This window comes from Habropoda laboriosa, unplaced genomic scaffold, assembly GCF_001263275.1.
Source record: "Habropoda laboriosa isolate 0110345459 unplaced genomic scaffold, ASM126327v1 scaffold186, whole genome shotgun sequence".
In the NCBI taxonomy this organism is placed as follows: domain Eukaryota; kingdom Metazoa; phylum Arthropoda; class Insecta; order Hymenoptera; family Apidae; genus Habropoda; species Habropoda laboriosa.
Window position 1 is genome coordinate 3,150,837 of NW_017100427.1, and position 19,486 is coordinate 3,170,322.

The window sequence follows — 19,486 nt, forward strand, 5'->3', positions numbered from 1 at the left end:
AGGCTCCGTACTCTCCCACTCTGAAGGGCGACCGATGGTAATACCTCGTTCTCTCCCAGCAGACTGCTTGGCCGCGTCCGCGGCCGTGGTATTTATAGTTGAGCGCTGCTAATGGCGCGCGGCTTATCAACACGACGCGTCGCTAAGTGGTTTCCCGCGCGAAACCGCGAGTCTCCCGCGTAAATCCGCGAGTCTCCCGCGTAAATTCGCAAGTCTCCCGCGTAAATCTGCGAGTCTACCGCGGATCGCAAGCTAGTTTCTTCTAGAAGCTTCTATATCGTTTCGCGATTATTTGATTGACGACGAGGATAGAGAGTCGTCTCTCTCACGGAATGGAAATTTTTGTCGCCGTCTTCGTTGATGGTTGTTACAATATAAAATTGTTTCTTTTCTAACCGTCGGCGGTCACCCATCTTAACACTAGTCGCGAGGAATGGTATCTTGACTTGGAAAGCTACCGAAGGGTCACCCTACCCGCTCCCCACTTCTCCCAGGATAAACAAAACTGCATTCTTATATTATTTAAAGTTAGAATAATCATAGTAAATTTACGACATAAAATAGTCACTTCTAAGTCACACAGATTCTTCAGCATACGTGAAATTTCACGATGGCACCGGACTCGATCTCGGCTTCTTCATCTCTTCTATGAAATAACGATTGCCTCGTCTCGCTTCGGTCCAAACCGTTCTCTGTCTTGAAAATTCTCAATCGTACCGGATACAGCAGTATCACGCAGAATACTTTTCATAGAGAAAAAGTTAAAAATAAAAGCGCCGGCGTTTATTAAATCGCTCGGTTGCCTCGACCCTCGTTTCATCCTCGTCTTTTACTCGTGGTCATTGTCCTTGGTTCGGCGAGCTACAAAGGCGGGCCGCGACCCTCGAAAAACCGTGTCTCCTCTACCAAAACTGACACCTTTCCGTTCCGACCAGGGCGACAGTGTGAGAGATATTACTGTATAGGGAGCACGCGTGTGCGTTACAAGCCACGGCTAATTCATCGGAGGTCGCCTCGAGCATCCCTCTGCGGACGTATCGCGTTATTCGCATGGTGGCCGACCGAAAACCGAGGATTAGCCACTGGCAACTTGCTGGGTAGATTCGGTGGACAGATAATCTTCTGCTATAGTGTGTGACCAGCAGATTTTCGACCTCTGACTCTGCTGGTTTAGTGGATCATTCGGGAAAAATGAGCGTTTTATGGGATGTCCAGAGGGGTTCTTTGATCTTCTTATCGATGACAGTAGATACAGATGGATTTTCGGGAGTTTCTATCCACTCGTGGAATTATTATAAATATCTGAAGGAGTTGATTTAGGTACAAATTTCAGGGTAGTTCCCTAACTCGTGCGCTGCCAATTCTCACGATAGATTACCCACATGTAATACATCATAAAAAATGCACAGTTCGAGTATTTAATAAATATCAGGTGTGCATAAGTCCATGGTATTATGTAAAATTGAAAAATAAGTGAAAATAATTCAACTCGTTCGCTATCACTATTCTATCCAAGAATAACCAGCTGTCCTTGGTACTATTCGCTCACACTCTCTATCTACATTTTTATCAGTTTTACATAACACAATGCACGTCTGCGCTTATTCATATGCAAAATTCGCACATTTCGTACTCCGCGCAGATAACAGCGATCTATAATAAGAACTGCTGTGTCACATATATGTCACACTAATAGCAAAAGTGTCAATGACAAAAAGAGAAACACTAGAGTTGCTCACTCGTCCAACTTAACATCTCTCCTTTCGATATATTCTCGATTTAACCGCCGTGAATCTCCGACCAACAGAGCTCCATCGTTATAGCCGCGCTTTCATAACGGGCACGGCTATTAATTCTTCGAGAGTGTTATCTGCTTCCCGTGAAGCTGGATTTCGTGTTTCGAGGGCCGCACGTTCCCTTTGTACCGCGACCGTTTCTCGGCGATTCGTGTTACACGCGGTATATCTAGCGTAACGGAAATCCTGCACGGTCGTATACATGCCCCGGGGTATATTTACACCGGAATCGATGAGAGTTACGAGTTAACATCGCTGCTACTGTATGCCCAACTTGCTAGAGAGAGAGAGAGAGAGAGAGAGTGGCCTGGAGGATGGCCTGAGGATTGACAGAATTAGGCTCGCTTCTCACGCAGACCCTCCGGAGCAACAGGACAATGTTAATGGGCCAGCGATCCGTGCACATTGTTCCACACACCGGACCGATCTAGAATGCATCACGTCGCCGCGTTATAGTTACGTGACCGGCGTGTGTCGTTTGCTCGAGTCGAATGGACTGCAATCGCGGCACTATCAAAGCTGGATTAGCTTGCAACTTCAATAGAATTCGGACGGGGATAGTGTTCCCGATTGTCAGTAGGCTGCTCGTTCTTGTTTCCAGCCGCTTCGAATGGTTTCGAGGTCTTCTGCTGGCTGGGAGAAGCTTTTCAGCTTTTCCGTTCAATGCGAGAGTTTTGGTTTCAGTTTCAGAGGGTTTGGAGCTGTTTTACGCGGTTTGGAAGAAGTTACGAAATTTTTCGGTTATATGTTGCAGTTTTCAGATTTTACTCTGTGTTTGTAATGGTTCGAAGCTTTTTTTGTAGTAGGTCTGAAAGACGTGCTTGGATTTTTAGGTTCGATATGAGAGATTTGAGATTTTGCTGTGAGTTTCTGATGGTTTGGAAGGAATCCTTGTGTTCTTAGGTTGAATACGAGGGATTCGGAGTTTTACTGTGAGTTTCTGATGGCTTGAAGCTCTTCTTCCAGTAGATTTAAAAAACTTACTTGGATTTTTCGGTTCAATACAACAAATTCGAGATGTTAGTTCAAGTTTGCGAGGCTTTCGAGCTCTCCTACCAGTTCTAGAAGAAATATTTGGCTGGTTTGTAGAAGTTTCAAGTCCTACAATCTACATCGAAATTTGTCGTTCTGTGAACGATAAGTCTCACACGAACACACAATTTCTCGTTAACGACACTCGACGCGGACTGAATCTGACAGTTTCGAAATAGAAAACGAGTTCCTTGAATTCTGCAATTCATAAAACGGCGAGTTCGCGGATTTTAAGACTGCGAGTTGGAAAGTTTAAATGGTTTCGAAGTTCAGAGAGGCGAGAGTTCAAGAAGTTCGATGTTCTACCGGTAGAAGTGATTGAAGATGGTCTAAGTTGTTCTTACGTTTTTACTTCTTTCGAGATGTTCTCGCGGAGAAGTTGCATGATACATGCGAGCATCTGAAGAGAAGCAGAGGGAATTGGAAAGGGGTTTCTGTAAACTTGCAGTCAGCGTTTGATATACATGAGTTTGAGATTAAGACAGACCGAGACACAAGACGAACTTGCAAATTTTAGCTAGCTTTAGTACCAGTTTCTTAACCTGCTGGGTGAAGTAAAAATTACTTTATCGTTGAAATTTGTCTCCACCCTCGTTCTTATCTACCTTCACCCTAAACACGCGGGCAATAAAAATATAATTACAATCTTTGCAAAACATTCTTCGGCAAGATTAAACCAAAAACACTCTTCTCCTAAAAATTGTATTTAACTTAAAAACTATTTAAACAATTTAATTTAAAAAGTACGATAGGTAACCCTTAGGTGTCTCGATGAACACACTTTCAACCCTTCAAAATTTTAATTAACTCGTGTATTTTAAAAAAGAAATTTGTATGAATCTTTCCGAATGGTGCAAATATCTCGTTTAATTTTCAATATAATAAGTCTGAAAGGAGAGTGTCGCGTCGCGTTCTCTTTTGATTGTTCAAACAGCTCGCGTTCACGACTGTTACCCGCCAAGCTAATCTTAGGTAACTAATTCGAAATTTTGTCTTGCTCGGAACGTTAGCAAATTTAGAGTGCGTCACGAAAACGATTGACGACTTGTTTTAAACTCGAGTATTCGATCGCGACTCCTACTTGTATCTCGTTGAATGGCTGGAGAATGTGTTGTTCACACGAGAGAATCCTTGCGAATGTGTTTCTCGATCCCCGAATTTTTCTGGAGTCCGCGGGTGCGTGGCATCTTCGCTGTCCTTCGGTGACGCGTCGGAAATGCCCGCCAGGTCAACCCTCGGCCGAGAGTGCCGTTATACGCGCGTGTGGATTGACCCTTCAGGAATACCTGGTTTATGACACGTCTTCGGTTATCGAGGACGCGGAAAGTCGAAATTCTAAAGGCATTGCTCTGTAAGAAATGACTTACTTTTTCGCGGAGCTACGAAGCGTCTTTGTTCTCAAAAATAACCTTCTCGTGCGAGCGTGCCATAAACCCGGTCAACGAAGACCCCACGCGTTCCGTACCTGCGCGATGGAACAGAGAGCAAAGAAAATTCGGAAAAACACAGAAAAATCGCTCAGGTTTCGAATCTCTCACGTCCCTGAAAAATTCGACACCACGTTTCCCTGGCATTCGAGCAAAAAACTCCGTTCGAATTTTCCCCGTTCCTTTTTCTTCCCTTCAATCTCCAGTGCCCCACTTAACAGGCATATTCACGATCGCCGATTAAATCAGACGCAACGAGAATCCAGCTCGCGTCGCCAGAACGTACGCTCGCGATGCGACAGAATGCTCCTCGAGGTTTTTGCCGGCGTTCGGTGTCGTTGACGAGGCCGACTTCTCCGCGCTTTTCCACACGAGTGGCGGCGTCGCGCGTGTGCACACACGTCAGCCACCGGAAAAGGATAAAAAGCGGCGAACCGGGCCAGATATTGCACGTCGAACTACGCAGACACGTTTTTCCCCCGGGCGTAATTACGGGCCGATTCCGTCTGGCGAAACGTGCGCCGGAATGCCAGCACGGGGATCGCGAGGAACTCGTTCGAAAAACGCGCCGATTCTGCCGCCTCGATGGAATCCTCGCGAGGAACATGTTAATAGAGGGTGGAAGGTGAGACAAGGGTGAGATTTGTGCGAGAGATCGAATCGAAGAATCTTCATCTTCTACGGAGATTAACCCTTCTACAGTTTTCTCAGCTCGACGTATCGAAAGTGGTTAGCTTCTTCTTTATTTACGTAGGAGGTCAATGACCCGAGCGGGCCGATCATACGGTCGAGCTCGTCTTCGGAAGAAGCTCTGCGACACGAATAGGCAAAACGGGGGCAACGACGTTCGTTGTTATTAAACAAGAGCGAGTGTGATTGCGAGTAGCGAAGAGAGTGCGCGAGAGAGGGAAACCACATAAATAAGGAAAACAAGAGCGAGAGTGGTCCTTCCTCCTGCGAAGCGACAAAGCGTTAAGTGTCCTTTATCGCAATTATCTTTTACAAATCTTCAATTACGTGTTTGCATTCGGTTTCCTACATTTATTTGCTAGGTGTGTGGAAGCTAGTTTTCTATTATTTATAGTGTTTTAACTCACGTTTTTTGTCGTAATAGAAAGGAAATTAATTAAACGATTAAGGGTAGCGATGGACTCTGGAACGCTTTGAACTGTTTCGAGTATGTACATGTGGCGGGAAAATTGAATTATTTCGAACACGATTCGATGCTTGAAACTCTCGAGTCTCGATCTTTGGTTTCCAAAGTTTCGATACGTCTTGAGTCTTGGGAGTTTTGAAAGTCTCGAGAGTTTTGATAAGACTTGAAGCTTGGCGAGTATTCGGTATCTTACGGGAATTTTGAATGAATTCGTTCAAGCAGTATTGTTGATATAAAATATCCAAGATGTTGAATACTCGTGTGTGAGAAATTAAACACTCTCACCAAGCTTTCGAGATTTATCGAGGCTTTCAAGTATCAAATTAGGTTCGAAGTTTCTCTCTAAAACCAAGAATATCTCTTTCGAAGTCTCAGAATTTCAGGGATTTCGAAATAAAAAATACCTTCGATATGTTAATACAAGAATAAGTGCAAATTGTACATTTCCAGGGTGAATATCGTTAAACACAAGAATCTTGCGTCTCTGAAATTCATTTCCCTCGCTCAAAGCTGGAAAAATTCAAAGCATTACGAAGTAATACAGCATTTCATCCTTCGAATCGGTTATTAAGAGTATTAATTCCTTTTGTACGAGCGTAAAAGTAATTCGAGAGCGGTACAATAGTGGAAAGTCGAATGGCGGTGAACGAGGAATTAATTAGCGTGTTCGTTTGCATTCGAAACTTCCACGATAGCCATTTACCGACTGTTATCGGAAATTATTACCGGTGTTATTACTCAGAGTGGCGAGCGAGTATCGATCCTCGCCTCCCCTCTATCAACCGCGATCGTTCTTCGTGCGAAAGATACACAATAGGTACACTCCTTCGCAGGATATTAGACTGCTGGAAGAGCAAACACACCGAAATTCGCGGAACTTGGAGAATTATGTTTGTCCGGAAAATATCGTTTCCCCGAGGTTCGGAACTGTCGGCCCTGTCATTTCGCGAGCACCGCCCCTTCCGATATTCAAAGTAAACGATACTCTTCCCCGAGGATGAACTTGCCTCGCTGGTTTATGCTGCAATATCCTGCTTTGAAATTTAGGTAACTGACCACGCTGATTTAATTAATCGGTCTGTTTAATCGTTTCTGCAAATTTTTCACGCGAATTCGTATTCGCTTCGACGCATCGTAAAGATTTATCAATAGTGTTTCAAAGTGAATAACGAGTCAGATTCCTTATTGTTCAGTTTGAAGAAAGAAAGTTAGGACGTGTTTGAAGTTTATCATAAGTAGTCAAAGGGTTAACGAAATGAACTCTTTGAGACACGAAGTAGAATAATTATAAACGAGCCACTCAGAAGCCAAAATGATTAACTCTCCCAATTTTAGTATTAACACTGTTGGATTAATGGGTTAGATAAGTAAATAAATAAATAGCGGCAACCCCTGGGAAACGGTCTATGGCACGATCGACCGGGAACGGTTATTTTTCAGTTGAGGATTTTCGTTTATTGCTTGCACGGGTCTAATTACATCCTGCGAGGGTCACTGGAATTGCTTTGCTAGATTTTTAGTAATTTGTGTCCCTCGCGCTCAATAGCCTACGAACATACCATAAACGGCATATCTGTATGTAACGGTCCGCTTGCCGATGAGTCACCCGGAGGAAATTCCAGATTTTTGGGACTTTCCGTCCACCCCTTCCAAGGTGACAACGCGCTAAGGGCGCACTGGAAGGGAGGTGAAGATGACACTAGACACGTTGATTGGCAAATGCAGCGTGTCCTAACAAAAATCCCTCTCACGGACGTCCGAGACGCGACGTCGGAGAGTGAGTCGTCGAGTAGTCGTTCAACCACCACGAACAAGGAGACCCAAGGAGCAACCAGCTCACACCACGCGATACCATAGATCAGTTTGTACAAGTCCCAATCATTCGGGTGGTCCTTCGAACCAGTATCTAGACGGCACAACATCGTGCAAACGTCCACAAAGCTCGAAAGTTCATCGCCACAACCACGGGCACAAGCAACCAGCTCACACCACGCGATACCATAGATCAGTTTGTACAAGTTCCAATCATTCGGGTGGTCCTTCGAACCAGTATCTAGACGGCACAACATCGTGCAAACGTCCACAAAGCTCGAAAGTTCATCGCCACAACCACGGGCATTAACAATGGGGGTTTTCTAATGTTAAGCAACAATCCCCTTCCCTTGGAAAGAGCTGCGTCCCACCTAAACAACCTCCTCCAATGAGGAGTCACCATCTACAACCCCCAGAAGAAATCGGCCGCCAATCGGCAGCTGGCCGAGCGGATAAAACTAAGGAAACGAGGCAGAAGCGCGTCCTTTTTTGGAAGTCTTGGCAGTTGGTCTTACGAAAATTAGTATTTTGATAGTCTCGTGGCGACATCACCTCAAGTATCACTCTGTTGCAAATAAAACTAGTTCTTAGCATTTCACACTGGATAAATCAAGGTGAGATTAAACTCGCGTACCGGTTCGGCAAATAAGCATCGAACATTACGCGACCCGAACAATCTTATTTACAAACAAATCACGAAACAGCATTCGTCTTCTTCCTGAGACAATTGGAAGAACGACGAAAAATGGAAAAAAAAAGTCAAAGTTGCAACGTTCGAAATGAACACGTCGAAGTGTTCCCCATGGAATGCCATTGAGAACGCATTAGAAATTGAGGGAGAACGCGCTAGCGCGTAACCTCGCGATACATTATTCATCGCGGTTGTTCGCCAGCCAGAAGTTTGATTATTCCGAACATCCGTCTTGTCAAGGTAATATCGAGTTGTGGAAACTTGGAGCATAAATGTCTGCCGAAACACACGGAAATTTTCAACTTTTCCAAGTTTCCCGCGTGCCACAGGGGGCCTTGCCTCTCTCTGCAACGTTACGTTCCCTCTAGTCCTCTCTTTCTCACACGGGGCGCCATTGTAAACTCGTTGTTGCGGCCTCGTCGAACAAAATTAACGCGAGAATTCGCGGATCAACTTGCTCTGGAGCTTAAAGACTGTGCTCTTATCGCCTCGTTCAAACTCCTTCCTTTCTTTCTTTTTCAACGACTCTTCTGCGTGAGGTACGAAGAGATAAGTGACACGTGTGACTGTGATTCAGAGTGCTGACTCGATTCGATAATTCTCCTCTTAGTCACGGATATTTCTCGAGTTACTTTTACGAAGCGAAACCGTTTTCCATTCGATCGAGTACGGATGAGTAATGTAGCTCGTTAAATATTATTAGCTTAGTTAATGTGAAAATACGATCCTGTGGAATTTTTTCCCTCTTCTTCTTCGCAGCCATTTGTACATGGATTTAATTATTTGCATGGAGCGTTGATAACGTACTCGTTAAAAATTAGTTGTTCAATTAAGGAGGAAATGAGATCCTGTGGAATCTTTTTCCTCTTCTTCTTTTCATGTATATTTAATATTTTGCTGGAATCATCGATGACATATGACTCGTTAAAAATTAGTTTAATTAATAAGGAAATGAGATGCTGTGGAATCATTTTCTTCTTCTTCTCAGTCATTTCCATATATTTAAATTTTTGCTCGAATCAGTGATAACGTACTCGTTAAACCCTTTGGCAGTCTAATAAAATTACGAATTACAGTAAAAAGAATTAATATTTCAATGATTTTTAAAACAAGGGATACACAACCCTGCGTCACAGTTATAACAATAATATCTCGTCCTTTTTTCACTTTCTTCCCGAGAGCCTCTCTTGAACTAAGTAGTCTGAGGTGGGTGAGGAACGTCGTTACACTGTTTTCACCTCAATTTATTAAAGTGTAAGTGTATGATCGGCGTACAATTGGTCCAGAGAATACAATCGTTTACGTTGTTGATTGTCCCGGCGGCAGCGGTTCGGCGGGTACGTCGCAATGGTCGGTAAGGGAACAAACTCTCTGGAGGTGTAGGCGTACTGGGTTTTTATATTGTTAGGACAGGGAGACAGGAGTAGCGGTAAGGGTTTGTTGACGACGACGTACCCGCCACAAGTTAAGTATTTGACGCTTTTCCCAAGTCTCACACGAGATAAACTGCCGAAGGGTTAAAGGGAATTTTTACATCCCAACCGATCCAATTTTTAAATGAAAACAATTATATTAAAATTTCATACTATTCCAACAAATTCATCTTTTAACCCTTTGCAATCGAGTGTCGACTGAGAAGCGACGTTAAATAATCGTCACCTGGTACATAATCAACGAAGACAGAGAGCAGATCTACGGGCCTCCATAAATTTGTTCGCCACAGTGAGATAGAGAATACATTGGATATTTCTACGTTAGTTTGAAAAAATTTCAAAGATCCGATTTGCAACCTTTCCTACAGCAAAATTACCTCCGAGTGCAGAGGGTTAAATACAACGATAGAGGAATTTCGGAATGATCCCAGAATTTCCTCGGAAAAATTCCGTTCGATTGTACACGTGTAACAATAGACACGGCTCAGTGTAACCGAATCGCGTAGTCGATTACGTTGACCGATACCTTTGGATCGCAATAATTGATCACCTTCGGCAGATCCAACCCTAGGCACGCACCGCCTTTCTGTTAATTGATATAGTGCTTTGCCTCGACACGGATCAATCTTAATAGATAACCTATGACCGTTCTGCAAGCAATTGTAGGTTCGGAGTAAACCGTCGTCAATCACGAAACCTAATACTCCCGCGTGGACATTGACATGTAATTTCGCATCGACGTAGCCTGCCCACGAATCTGTTCGTATTGCCTTCCAGTACTGCAGCCTCGAGCGGCGCAATATTCTCAACCGTGCTCTCGCTTCGAATCCTCGATTTAACCCCGCTGGATGTCGTCGAAATCTTATCCAACTGACAATTAACTTGTTCAACTGCCTCTCTAGGTTGTACGGCTAGCCGTGCGTGATTTTTACGCGACGCTGTGTACGTATATAGAAATTTCGGGTATTGTAAAATTTATGAAGAGAGTCGAAAGAAAATTTCAAATTGTGTTCCCTTGGGAAAATTCATTCTCGTGGGAAAAGTGTCGCAAGTTGGAAAAATGAAATTTTTGGGGAGAGCGAAAGGTGTCGCGCGAGTTACAGGCCACGAAATTTTAGGTGCTTTCATAGACAAAACGCATTTCTGCGAGAGAATTGTCGAAAATGTGAAATTTGCGAAAAGTGGGAAGAGAAAATTTTACTATTAGATAAATAATTCCCCGGAAAACTGTCACAAGACGAAAATAGAAAATTTGCCAAAAATTGGGAAAAGAAAATTGAAAATCCGCAGCAATTAAACTATTCCCTTGTTAAGAAATTCACTACATTTTCATTCAGATCCACTACGTTTCCCATCACAAATCTCGAAATTGTCAATAAAAGAAAAAAAAAAATAAATAAAGCGAAGATTCACGACACATTCTATTTCACCCTAATCATCCCTATTCCTCTACATACACGCATTACACTCGTTGCAATCCGAAGACAGGCAACGTCGTAATCGAAGATAGGGTTAAAAGATCCCTGCACGAGTGCAGTATGCACATGTTGCATGTGAAGAAAAGAGAGAGAGAGAAGTGCAGTCTCGGTCGTGGGACGCGAAATGCGGCCGGATGTTTGTCGCACGCCCAATCAGCACCAATTCAAGCTTCTCTCGTAAGGCTGGCCTTACGTCGGCGCTAAGCTACAGACGCATGTCGCCGTCCCTTCCACAACGAGAGCCACGCGCCTTTCGCATGACGCATCTTTCTCTGCCAGCTGGAGGAAATCGCTCCGCCCCGAGATCATTATCTCGGCAATAATTCTAGTGATCTAACCTCGGACCACGTTGAAGACACGAAGAATCGATTTGCACGAGAGAAAAGTGCAGTTTCATTCAGAAAAGGGTGAATTTGCATGTTTTAGGCGCATCGTTGCACTTGTGACAAAAGTGAAGTCGTGAGCAAGGAGAGGTTTTTCCTCCACAACTTCCTTCCATCTCTAATCGAACTCGAGTTATGGCTTCTATCGTTAACAGAAAAATGTTCGTCAAAAATTCAGATATTCCAGCAGAAGTTTGGCAATAACTTCGGCATTTTGTAACACTTCTGCTTTTAAAAAATTGGAGAAAGCAGCTGAAAGTTGTATTTACGTCCTCCGAAAAAATTGAAGCTTCACATTTACCAGTTACCTACGAAAAAAATTCCCAAACCTCTCCCTTTATTCACACGCATAAGAGCAGTGTATTCCCAATAAAAAATGTTTATCAAAAAGATAGACTTGAGCTACTTCAACCCTCTAAGCACAAGCGCAGATTCGTCACCAGCGTCCCAAAGCAAAATCTTAGCTAATCGTAGCAGCACACACGGCAGAGAGGACGAAACAAAACGATACGTAAACGGTGCAACGTGATCGTTTGCAAATATTGCACGACGCGTAATTAACTTCAAAGGCCGAGCCGTGTGCTCGTCGCGCGCTATATTACAGCGCAATTAAGATATGGGTCCCCGAGGAAACCGCGCAGTCAAGTAACTGCCAGCAACAATTTCGCGTTACGTAATTACGCCGCCACGAAATAACAGAGAGAGAATTTCCAGAGAGAGTGAGAGGGTCAAAATGCCAGGCAATCGCTGGCCCGCTGCCTTCAGGTTATCCAAAGCGAGATTGGGTCCATATCGAGGCGAGACGAGCCCGTTCGGCCCGTGGGGTTATTCGTCTTCTTGAATTAACTGTGCAACTAGCCAGAGGAGGCCAAGGGACGGGGCGGTCGTGGCTGAGGATTGAGGAACATTCGGGGGTGAACGCGGGTTGGATTTTAGGGAACGTTTGTAGAGGATTCTGTGGAGATTGGGCGATAGCGAGATGTTCTGTGTTGAGAATGAAAAGCAATTTGGATTCTGGGGAGATCGCTGATGGAATTCTTTTTTTAATTAAGTTCGAATTTTAGTCGGGGATCTTTTTTAATGCATAGAAAATTGACGAATTATCGAATATTTAAATTTTGGGGAACGTTGATACAGGATTCGTTATCATTCGTTGATAGACATTTCTTTTTTAATAACGTTCCAATTTAATTTGGGGATCTGTGTCACTTGTAACATAAAAATTCACCAATTATCAAATACTTCAATTTTGGAGAACGTTGATACACAAGATTCATCTTGGATCTTGGGAAGGTCGATGATAGAAATTTCATTTTTAATAAAGTTCCAATTTTAGTCGGGGATCTATGTCACTTGCAATTGACGAATTATCGAATACTCAGATTTTGGGGAACGTTGATACAAGATTTATCTTGGATTCCGGGGAGATCGATGATAGAAATTTCATTTTTAACAAAGGTCAAATTTTATTTATGGATCTACGCCACTTGCAACCACTCTTACTAAAAGAACTGATTAAACTGACTCGTAGAATAGAATAGTCAAGGTTGAGAGATACGAATGAGTTATCGAGCATTGTATGCAAACGTTTAGCAGAATTAGTTACAATTTTTTCATATTTTTTCTTCATTGTCCCACATGCTGAGAAATTACATCCGGTATTCTGATCAGCGAGGAAAAATGACACGTTTGTTAATAGTGGAGTGGCAAAATGGGTATTGTCACGAAATCTTGAATTATTATTCAAGTAATTAACCTCAAGCTTTGGGAAGACGACGAGTTCAAGTGCTGCAATTATTCCACGATCGATAATTATTTAGCTAATTAAACTTCAGATGGAATTAGGCAATCTTAATTCATCGTTTAAATAGCTGAACTGAACTTTTGACAAATTAAAATCCAGTAATTGTTCCACCTCCTTCAATTACTACATTACCGATGAAATTTTCATTTTCTCTATATCAAAAAAAAAAACGTACGATCTCTCTGAACAAACTTTCGCTTAAAATCACAAATTAACCAAATATCACGTTTCAACATTTACCCACCAAAATTGCTCTCTTTTCTTTAAACGTCGCATCCTATCAAATCTAATACAAATTCCTCACCGTACCTAAAAAAAATCCACGCTGTCTGAATTATCTCTCGTTCAGAGATTCCAAATCGTCCGTCGAAAAAGTGAACATTCGCGCCGGAAATAATTCCTTCAAATCTAATCTGAAATCATTCCTCGCGAGATAAAAAGGCAAAACACACCAGGAGAGCTGGAGTATGGTAGGTCGATTCGTGTCGCCCGCGATTTTCGATTCCGTTATCGCTGGAATAAATCGTTCCCGGGCAATTAGCGAAAGTCTTTGTTACGTCTCCCATTCATTACGCGTAATAGCTAGTTCTGTGCGTGGCGAACGGTATTTATTGCCCGCGGTCATGAAATTCTCTGCTCGGATCAGCCGTTCTAGATATTCGCGACATTTTTCACGTCGAAAAATCTCTCAAGTTTGCTCCACTTTATTCCTCGCTACTCTTACAGCACGGTACGAAATCAGTGGAAAATTCAACGTTGATTCGTAATTTATTCTTGTTAAAAAAATTCTTCTTTTCGCCTCTGTTTCTTCGATCGTTAATTTTTATCACCATTTTTTTCTTGTGCTTGTGAAGGAGATATTGGAAGTTTCTCGCGAAGAACGTGTTTTTCGTTGATTTTATGGGGGGAAAAGAATTGTCGTCTGGACGGTTTTAATCGAAACGTCGAACCACGCGTTCGACTTACAAAGAGTTCATTTCTCGGATGATTTCGAGGGACGAGAAGAGCCGTAACGGGGCTAAAACGATACGCGTGACGTCAACCAGCGAGCAATTTGCTTGCAAATAAGCGAAAGCTCGCGTGTTTATGGATTTGTCGCTTGGCTCTCCCGTGGCACGATCAATTAGACGGCCGATTTCAATGGAATTCTTGCGATTAAATTTGCCCACCGCGCTTTCATCCCGTAGCGCAAACCCATTCGAAATTCCCCCGTTTCACGGTCCTCCTCTTTGATCAACGCGAAACGGCTATTGATTCAGCGTTGTTTCTTTCCTCCTTTGTGCAACTTCGCTCGAATGACGCTTCAAGTTTTCGGAATTCCTGGTTTGCCGAAAGTTTATCCAACCCTAATTTCTCCTCCTCGAAATAAAATTGCTCCGTGTTAAAGATTTCTATCAGCTGAGAGTTAGTTACTTCTTCGCTCGGAATTTAGCATGATTTAAATCTCTGTTTATTCGAAATGTTTTAGAAACCAAGTTAACAGTATAGACTTTTGTTAGCACAACTGAAGTGAATTTAACACAGGATAGGGTATTAACCAGAAATGTATTAAAGTGTAGTGATAAGCGGCTGCTACAGTGCTTCGGTGTCCGTCTCGCTCGACGGCTATTTCCAGAGTGTCCCCTCCGCGTCGTATCACGCGTTGCTCCGAAAAACCGTTGGAGCCCCATCGTTCGACTTTCCGGGGAAAGGGCTTAGTTTATGGCACCCTCAGGTACCCGCGCGCTTTCTCTTCCTGGGTGACAAAGTCCAGGCCACCACTTTGCCGCCGAAATCTCGCATTTCTTACACTTTTATACATGAAAATTCTCTTTGAAGACGTACACTGTGATACAATTTAAGATATAGTCGGGGCCACGATATAGCGAGGTCGTAAAATCGGTCAGACGTCAAAGTAAACATGTTTTAGCTGCCGGGACCCGAAAATTGACAGAGATACGAGCAGATAAGTACTTGAAACCATGGTCAGGACCGTACAAAGAATTCTTGTATCCAGCGAAAGTCAACTGATTCTAATATATTTACTGAAAACTGCATGCAGCTAGGACAAATTAGGGTTTCTCCCTCTGGGGGAAGCCGCTTTTGGAAGTACGGTTACAGGTAAAGGTCTTATTGATGTCTTTAGCATCTTAGTTTATCTACTCGTGTTATATACAGATAGAAAGTGCAAAAAGATTGTGTAGCTTAATATTAACATATTTTCCATTTGTAAATGAAATACCATTTTCTACTTGAAGTACCAAATCATATGCTACCATTCTCAAAATTAGCACCACACACCGATAAAAATAAACTCAGAAATTTTGTTGAAGATGTCGATCATTTCACAATCTCAAAGTTAGCACCACACACCGATAAAAATAAACTCAGAAATTTTGTTGAAGATGTCGATCATTTCACAATCACTAATTACGTTTGTTTTGCATTCAGTGACTGTCCTAATACTCAAAAATCGAAGTGTAACTCAATATTCAGAATGATTCTTCTATACTAGCCTGGCCAATAAATTTTCCTTAATTTTCTCAGAAATTTGCCTAATAATTTCTATATCTTGCAATATACCGTGCAAACCTAACTAGGACCTGAATCATTTCCTACACTTGTAGAGAAAAATTGCAAAAATGAAAAAAAAAATAGTGGAAACTCACCTGGACAGTGGGCTGCTGATGATATAATGCGTATAATAGAATATACTGGCGACGGAGACGAGCAGCAGCGCCGCGACGCATCGTTTCACCGTGGCCTGCTTGACGACGCAGTGCGGACCGACGGCGCTTAATAAAGGTACGCCAGCCTCGACCGCGGAAATCTTCATCACCATCGTCTCATCCGACGAGGTACGTTATCGCTCAGATTAGCCCTGTAACGGTCCTCCTCCTCTCACCCCGTGGAAACGTGAAAACGGATCGTGTCGCATCCACGCTGACAATCCTCTTTCTCTTTTTTCGCCGGGCATCGGCTCTGCTCATGCTCGTCCACGATCTTCCCCCGTTAGATAACCTCGCCTACGTGGCCCAATTTCAAACTGAGAATCGTCCTCTTCGGTCGAAAATTAACAAGGAACCCCGAGAATTCGATCTCCACGAAATTCCCACCTAGAGAACAATTTTTTCTTTTCCAAATGACAGAAGATCTATCCTTTCAGCTAGACTCGTCTTCGACTTTTAGGATCGAATCCGTGTGTCTTTGTCTCTCTCTCTCTCTCTCTCTGTTGAAGGAATTTTTCGGAACAACGTAACAGAGATAATTTATTAAATATTCTGGATATAGTTCTCTCTCTCTCTCTCTCTCTCTCTCTCTCGTTCGTTTCTGCTTCGAGATCACTTTCCGCGATCCTCAGATCGAACGCGACGGGTCCAGGATCGAATCGACCTGGCCGTCTGTCGGATAACATCGATGATAGCTCACGGATAAGGAGCAGATCGCCACTTGTTGCGTTTCCACGAGGGCAGCACGATCACCATTTTGCGAGCAGCACGGGGTCGCGCCGTCCATCGCGATCGTTTTTAACCCATTTGGCCCTGGATTTGCCGATGGATCCACCTCCGACCTCTCAGCAATCTGTACCTCGAATCCTCGACATCTCTTCTTCACTTGTTACTCGAAGATCAAGGAACCTCGTCGGAGTTGTGATCCAACGAGACCATATCGTGATTTCCAACGAAGACGATTATTCCAATTCTACGCAGAGTTTCCACGATTGAAGAACGGTGCACTTGGTGCACGTGGAACGATCGTAAAGGTGTGGAGATTCGGGGGGAGAAAAGTGACGACTTTTCAAGACTGGACTTGAACGTCCGCGAAATCCAGCCTCTTGCTTCCGGTGTCGTGGTACAGTAAGCTGGTTTTACGGCCGTACCATTTGTTACGGGGCCAAGATACTAGAGCTCGCCTCCTAGACGCGTGAGCAAACTTGCTCACTCGTAAATTTCGATGTCTCCCTCTCCTCTTCTCTTTGCCCCTTCAGCTTTGTGTTTGCTTCCACCTCGCTGTGTCGTGTCCTGCTCTCTCTCTCGCTCTCTCTCTCTCGTTCTTTCCACCTGTCAATTAGGGACGATGGAAAGCAACGATGCTTCCTGGCCAGAACGATTTTCGAGCGTTATCCTATCGCCTGGATCGATCTCGTCCGTGCACCGTTCGCCTGGATCCCCCGGCTCACGAGTCTGAAACAGTCAACGTGGAATGTCCATTGAACGGCCGGTGAAAAATAAACGGGGTGATATTGTTGAGAGAGGATCGATAGGCAGTGTCCCGAGACGATACTTTTTCTCTCTATTGTGAAAATCGTGCGGTGTACAAATAACGATCTGTGGTGTTAGGTGAAAATGTTTTGGGACCACTGTGCGTTGCAAGGTAGACAGGAATTTTGCAAAAAAAAGGTTAGTAATTTTAAGGAATTTTGTTTTTGGTATTAAAGTTGCTGCTGAGCTCTAAAAGATCCGGGTAAATTTGTAAAAAATACCTGGTAGGTTTGGAACCACTGTGCATCGCAAGTTAGACAAGAATTTTGCAAGAAGAAATTAGCAATTTTAAGGAATATTTTTTGTACTCAAATTGCTATTGAGCTCTGCATAATTGGGGTAAATTTGAGAAAAGTTGCTGCTAGGTTCGAGACCACTGTGCATTGGAAGGTAGGCAAGAATTTTGCAAAAATATGTTAGCGACTTTAAGGAATATTGAAAGAATTGTTTTTTGGTACTCAAATTTTTGTCGAGCTCTGCAAAATTAGGGTTGAATTTATAAAAAATTGTCGGTAGACCTAATATTCGTGAGAATCTGCAAGTGGTCTCTATTGATCAACGGTTAATATCGTTCTTGCGTAGATTATTTCCAGCTTTCGAAAAGTTATTAGGGTGTAAATGATTGTTCGGTCAATATTGGCTCGCACTATATGCGCTTCACAATTGCAGCTTTGAGCCTGTGTATCCGATAGAATTTTCCAGTAGAGATACTGTTTACGGTAGATGCGGTATATCATTCGACTATTTACAGTTCGCAATTGCAGCTCTGATCTTCTGTATCTGACACAATTTTATAGAGAAGATATCGACAAACTAAGCGTGGTATCACTCGTCGATCAAAGAAATTATGTCAGAACTTTAATTCCCACGTCGTTCGTTAATTCACAGAGAAACTCTCGCAAAACAAACAACTTATTTCCCACAGTACCGCGACAAACTGCGCAAAACACTCTCCGCGCTCCCCTAATAAAGCATCGAAAAGGGCAATGCAAAAATCGCCCAGACCCGTACATAATCGAGCGACCTATCTGGCAGCGATAGGCAACCCCGAAGACCGCCATCAAAAAACGATTAAACAACGGCAACAAGCGGACGATCGGGACGCTCGACAACTCTAATTAATCGATCGTACTTCCGCGGCACGGCGTTGCAATTCCACCTCCACCCTTCGTCTCTCTTTCTCCCTAATTTTTCCCCGTCGCTTGTACATCTGTCGCAGCAAGAAGTGCATTAATCAACCATCCAACGTTCGCCCCGCAACCATACTAAACCTTTGTGCTGGACCGCGTGCCTCTCTGTATCTGTATCGTTTCAAAGGAACTGTTACCATCCCCTCCTTCAACTTCCTTCGTCCGAAGAGACGCAGAGAGGCATTGGGAAGGATTTGGAGAAAACAGCAAGGAAATAAATTGAAAATGATCCAGGGTAGAATGGGTGACAGGGATGGAGAAGAGCAGAATCGACGGCGAGAAGGTTCTTTCTCTCTTTCTCGAGAGAAGAAGGATATCGGCCCTTCGTTCAGTGTGCTTCGAACGCGTCCCTCGGGAGCTGACCTAACATTTTTCCAGCTGAAGAATACCGACGCCTCTGGTGAAACGGCAAACGGAAGACGATCGTTCGAAAAGAGCCGTTCGCGACCGGCTGAACGCGGAATTTAATTACGCGATCTTCGATAGCGCGAACGGGGGACAGAGAAAGGTGTTTTAGGTGATATTTGAAAATGATTGATCGGACAGGTTTGATTCGATTGTTAGGCGAGATGGGGCAGAGGAAGCCGGAGAGAAATTGTGCCTGTAAGTATTTTCTTTTCTCGACTCCTTTCTGAGAGCAGCGAGGAGACGGAGTTCTTCTTTTGTGGAGAAATTTTTGCGATTTGATACGACGTGAGATGAAAGTTCCTGGATCTAGAAATATTTCATTTACTACTGAGATTTCTTTTGTAAAAGGTGGTCTAATGAACTTTACTCAAATCAGGATGTCGTGCAAAGTAGTTTATGTCGGACTCTTCGGCGTCCGTCTATTACCGAAGCTAAGAACCGACTCAAAGATATCGCTGGGCCGAACCGATGGGTACTCGGTGTTTGTCACTCGTCAAGAGGCGCAGGCCAAGCCGTAAACCGTCCCAAAAAGCCTACACTTTTATTTGATACATTTGTGGGATCAGAAATATAAATAGTAATAGTAATAACACACTGTCCCTTCATCCCTCGCACGCCATATGCTCGGCCTTCTC

The 19,486-nt window shown here is 43.5% G+C and overlaps 1 protein-coding gene across 1 annotated transcript in view; it reads right to left on the reverse strand.

Moving 5' to 3' along the window:
* Positions 1 to 16,216, reverse strand: part of LOC108575629 (bifunctional heparan sulfate N-deacetylase/N-sulfotransferase) — a 106,605-nt gene extending 90,389 nt beyond the window's left edge. The window contains exon 1 of the mRNA XM_017938470.1: positions 15,661 to 16,216. Within this exon, the coding sequence (XP_017793959.1) occupies positions 15,661 to 15,833 (173 nt within the window). The 5' untranslated portion in view covers positions 15,834 to 16,216. The remainder of the gene's footprint in view (positions 1 to 15,660) is intronic.
* Positions 16,217 to 19,486: the final 3,270 nt, after the last annotated feature.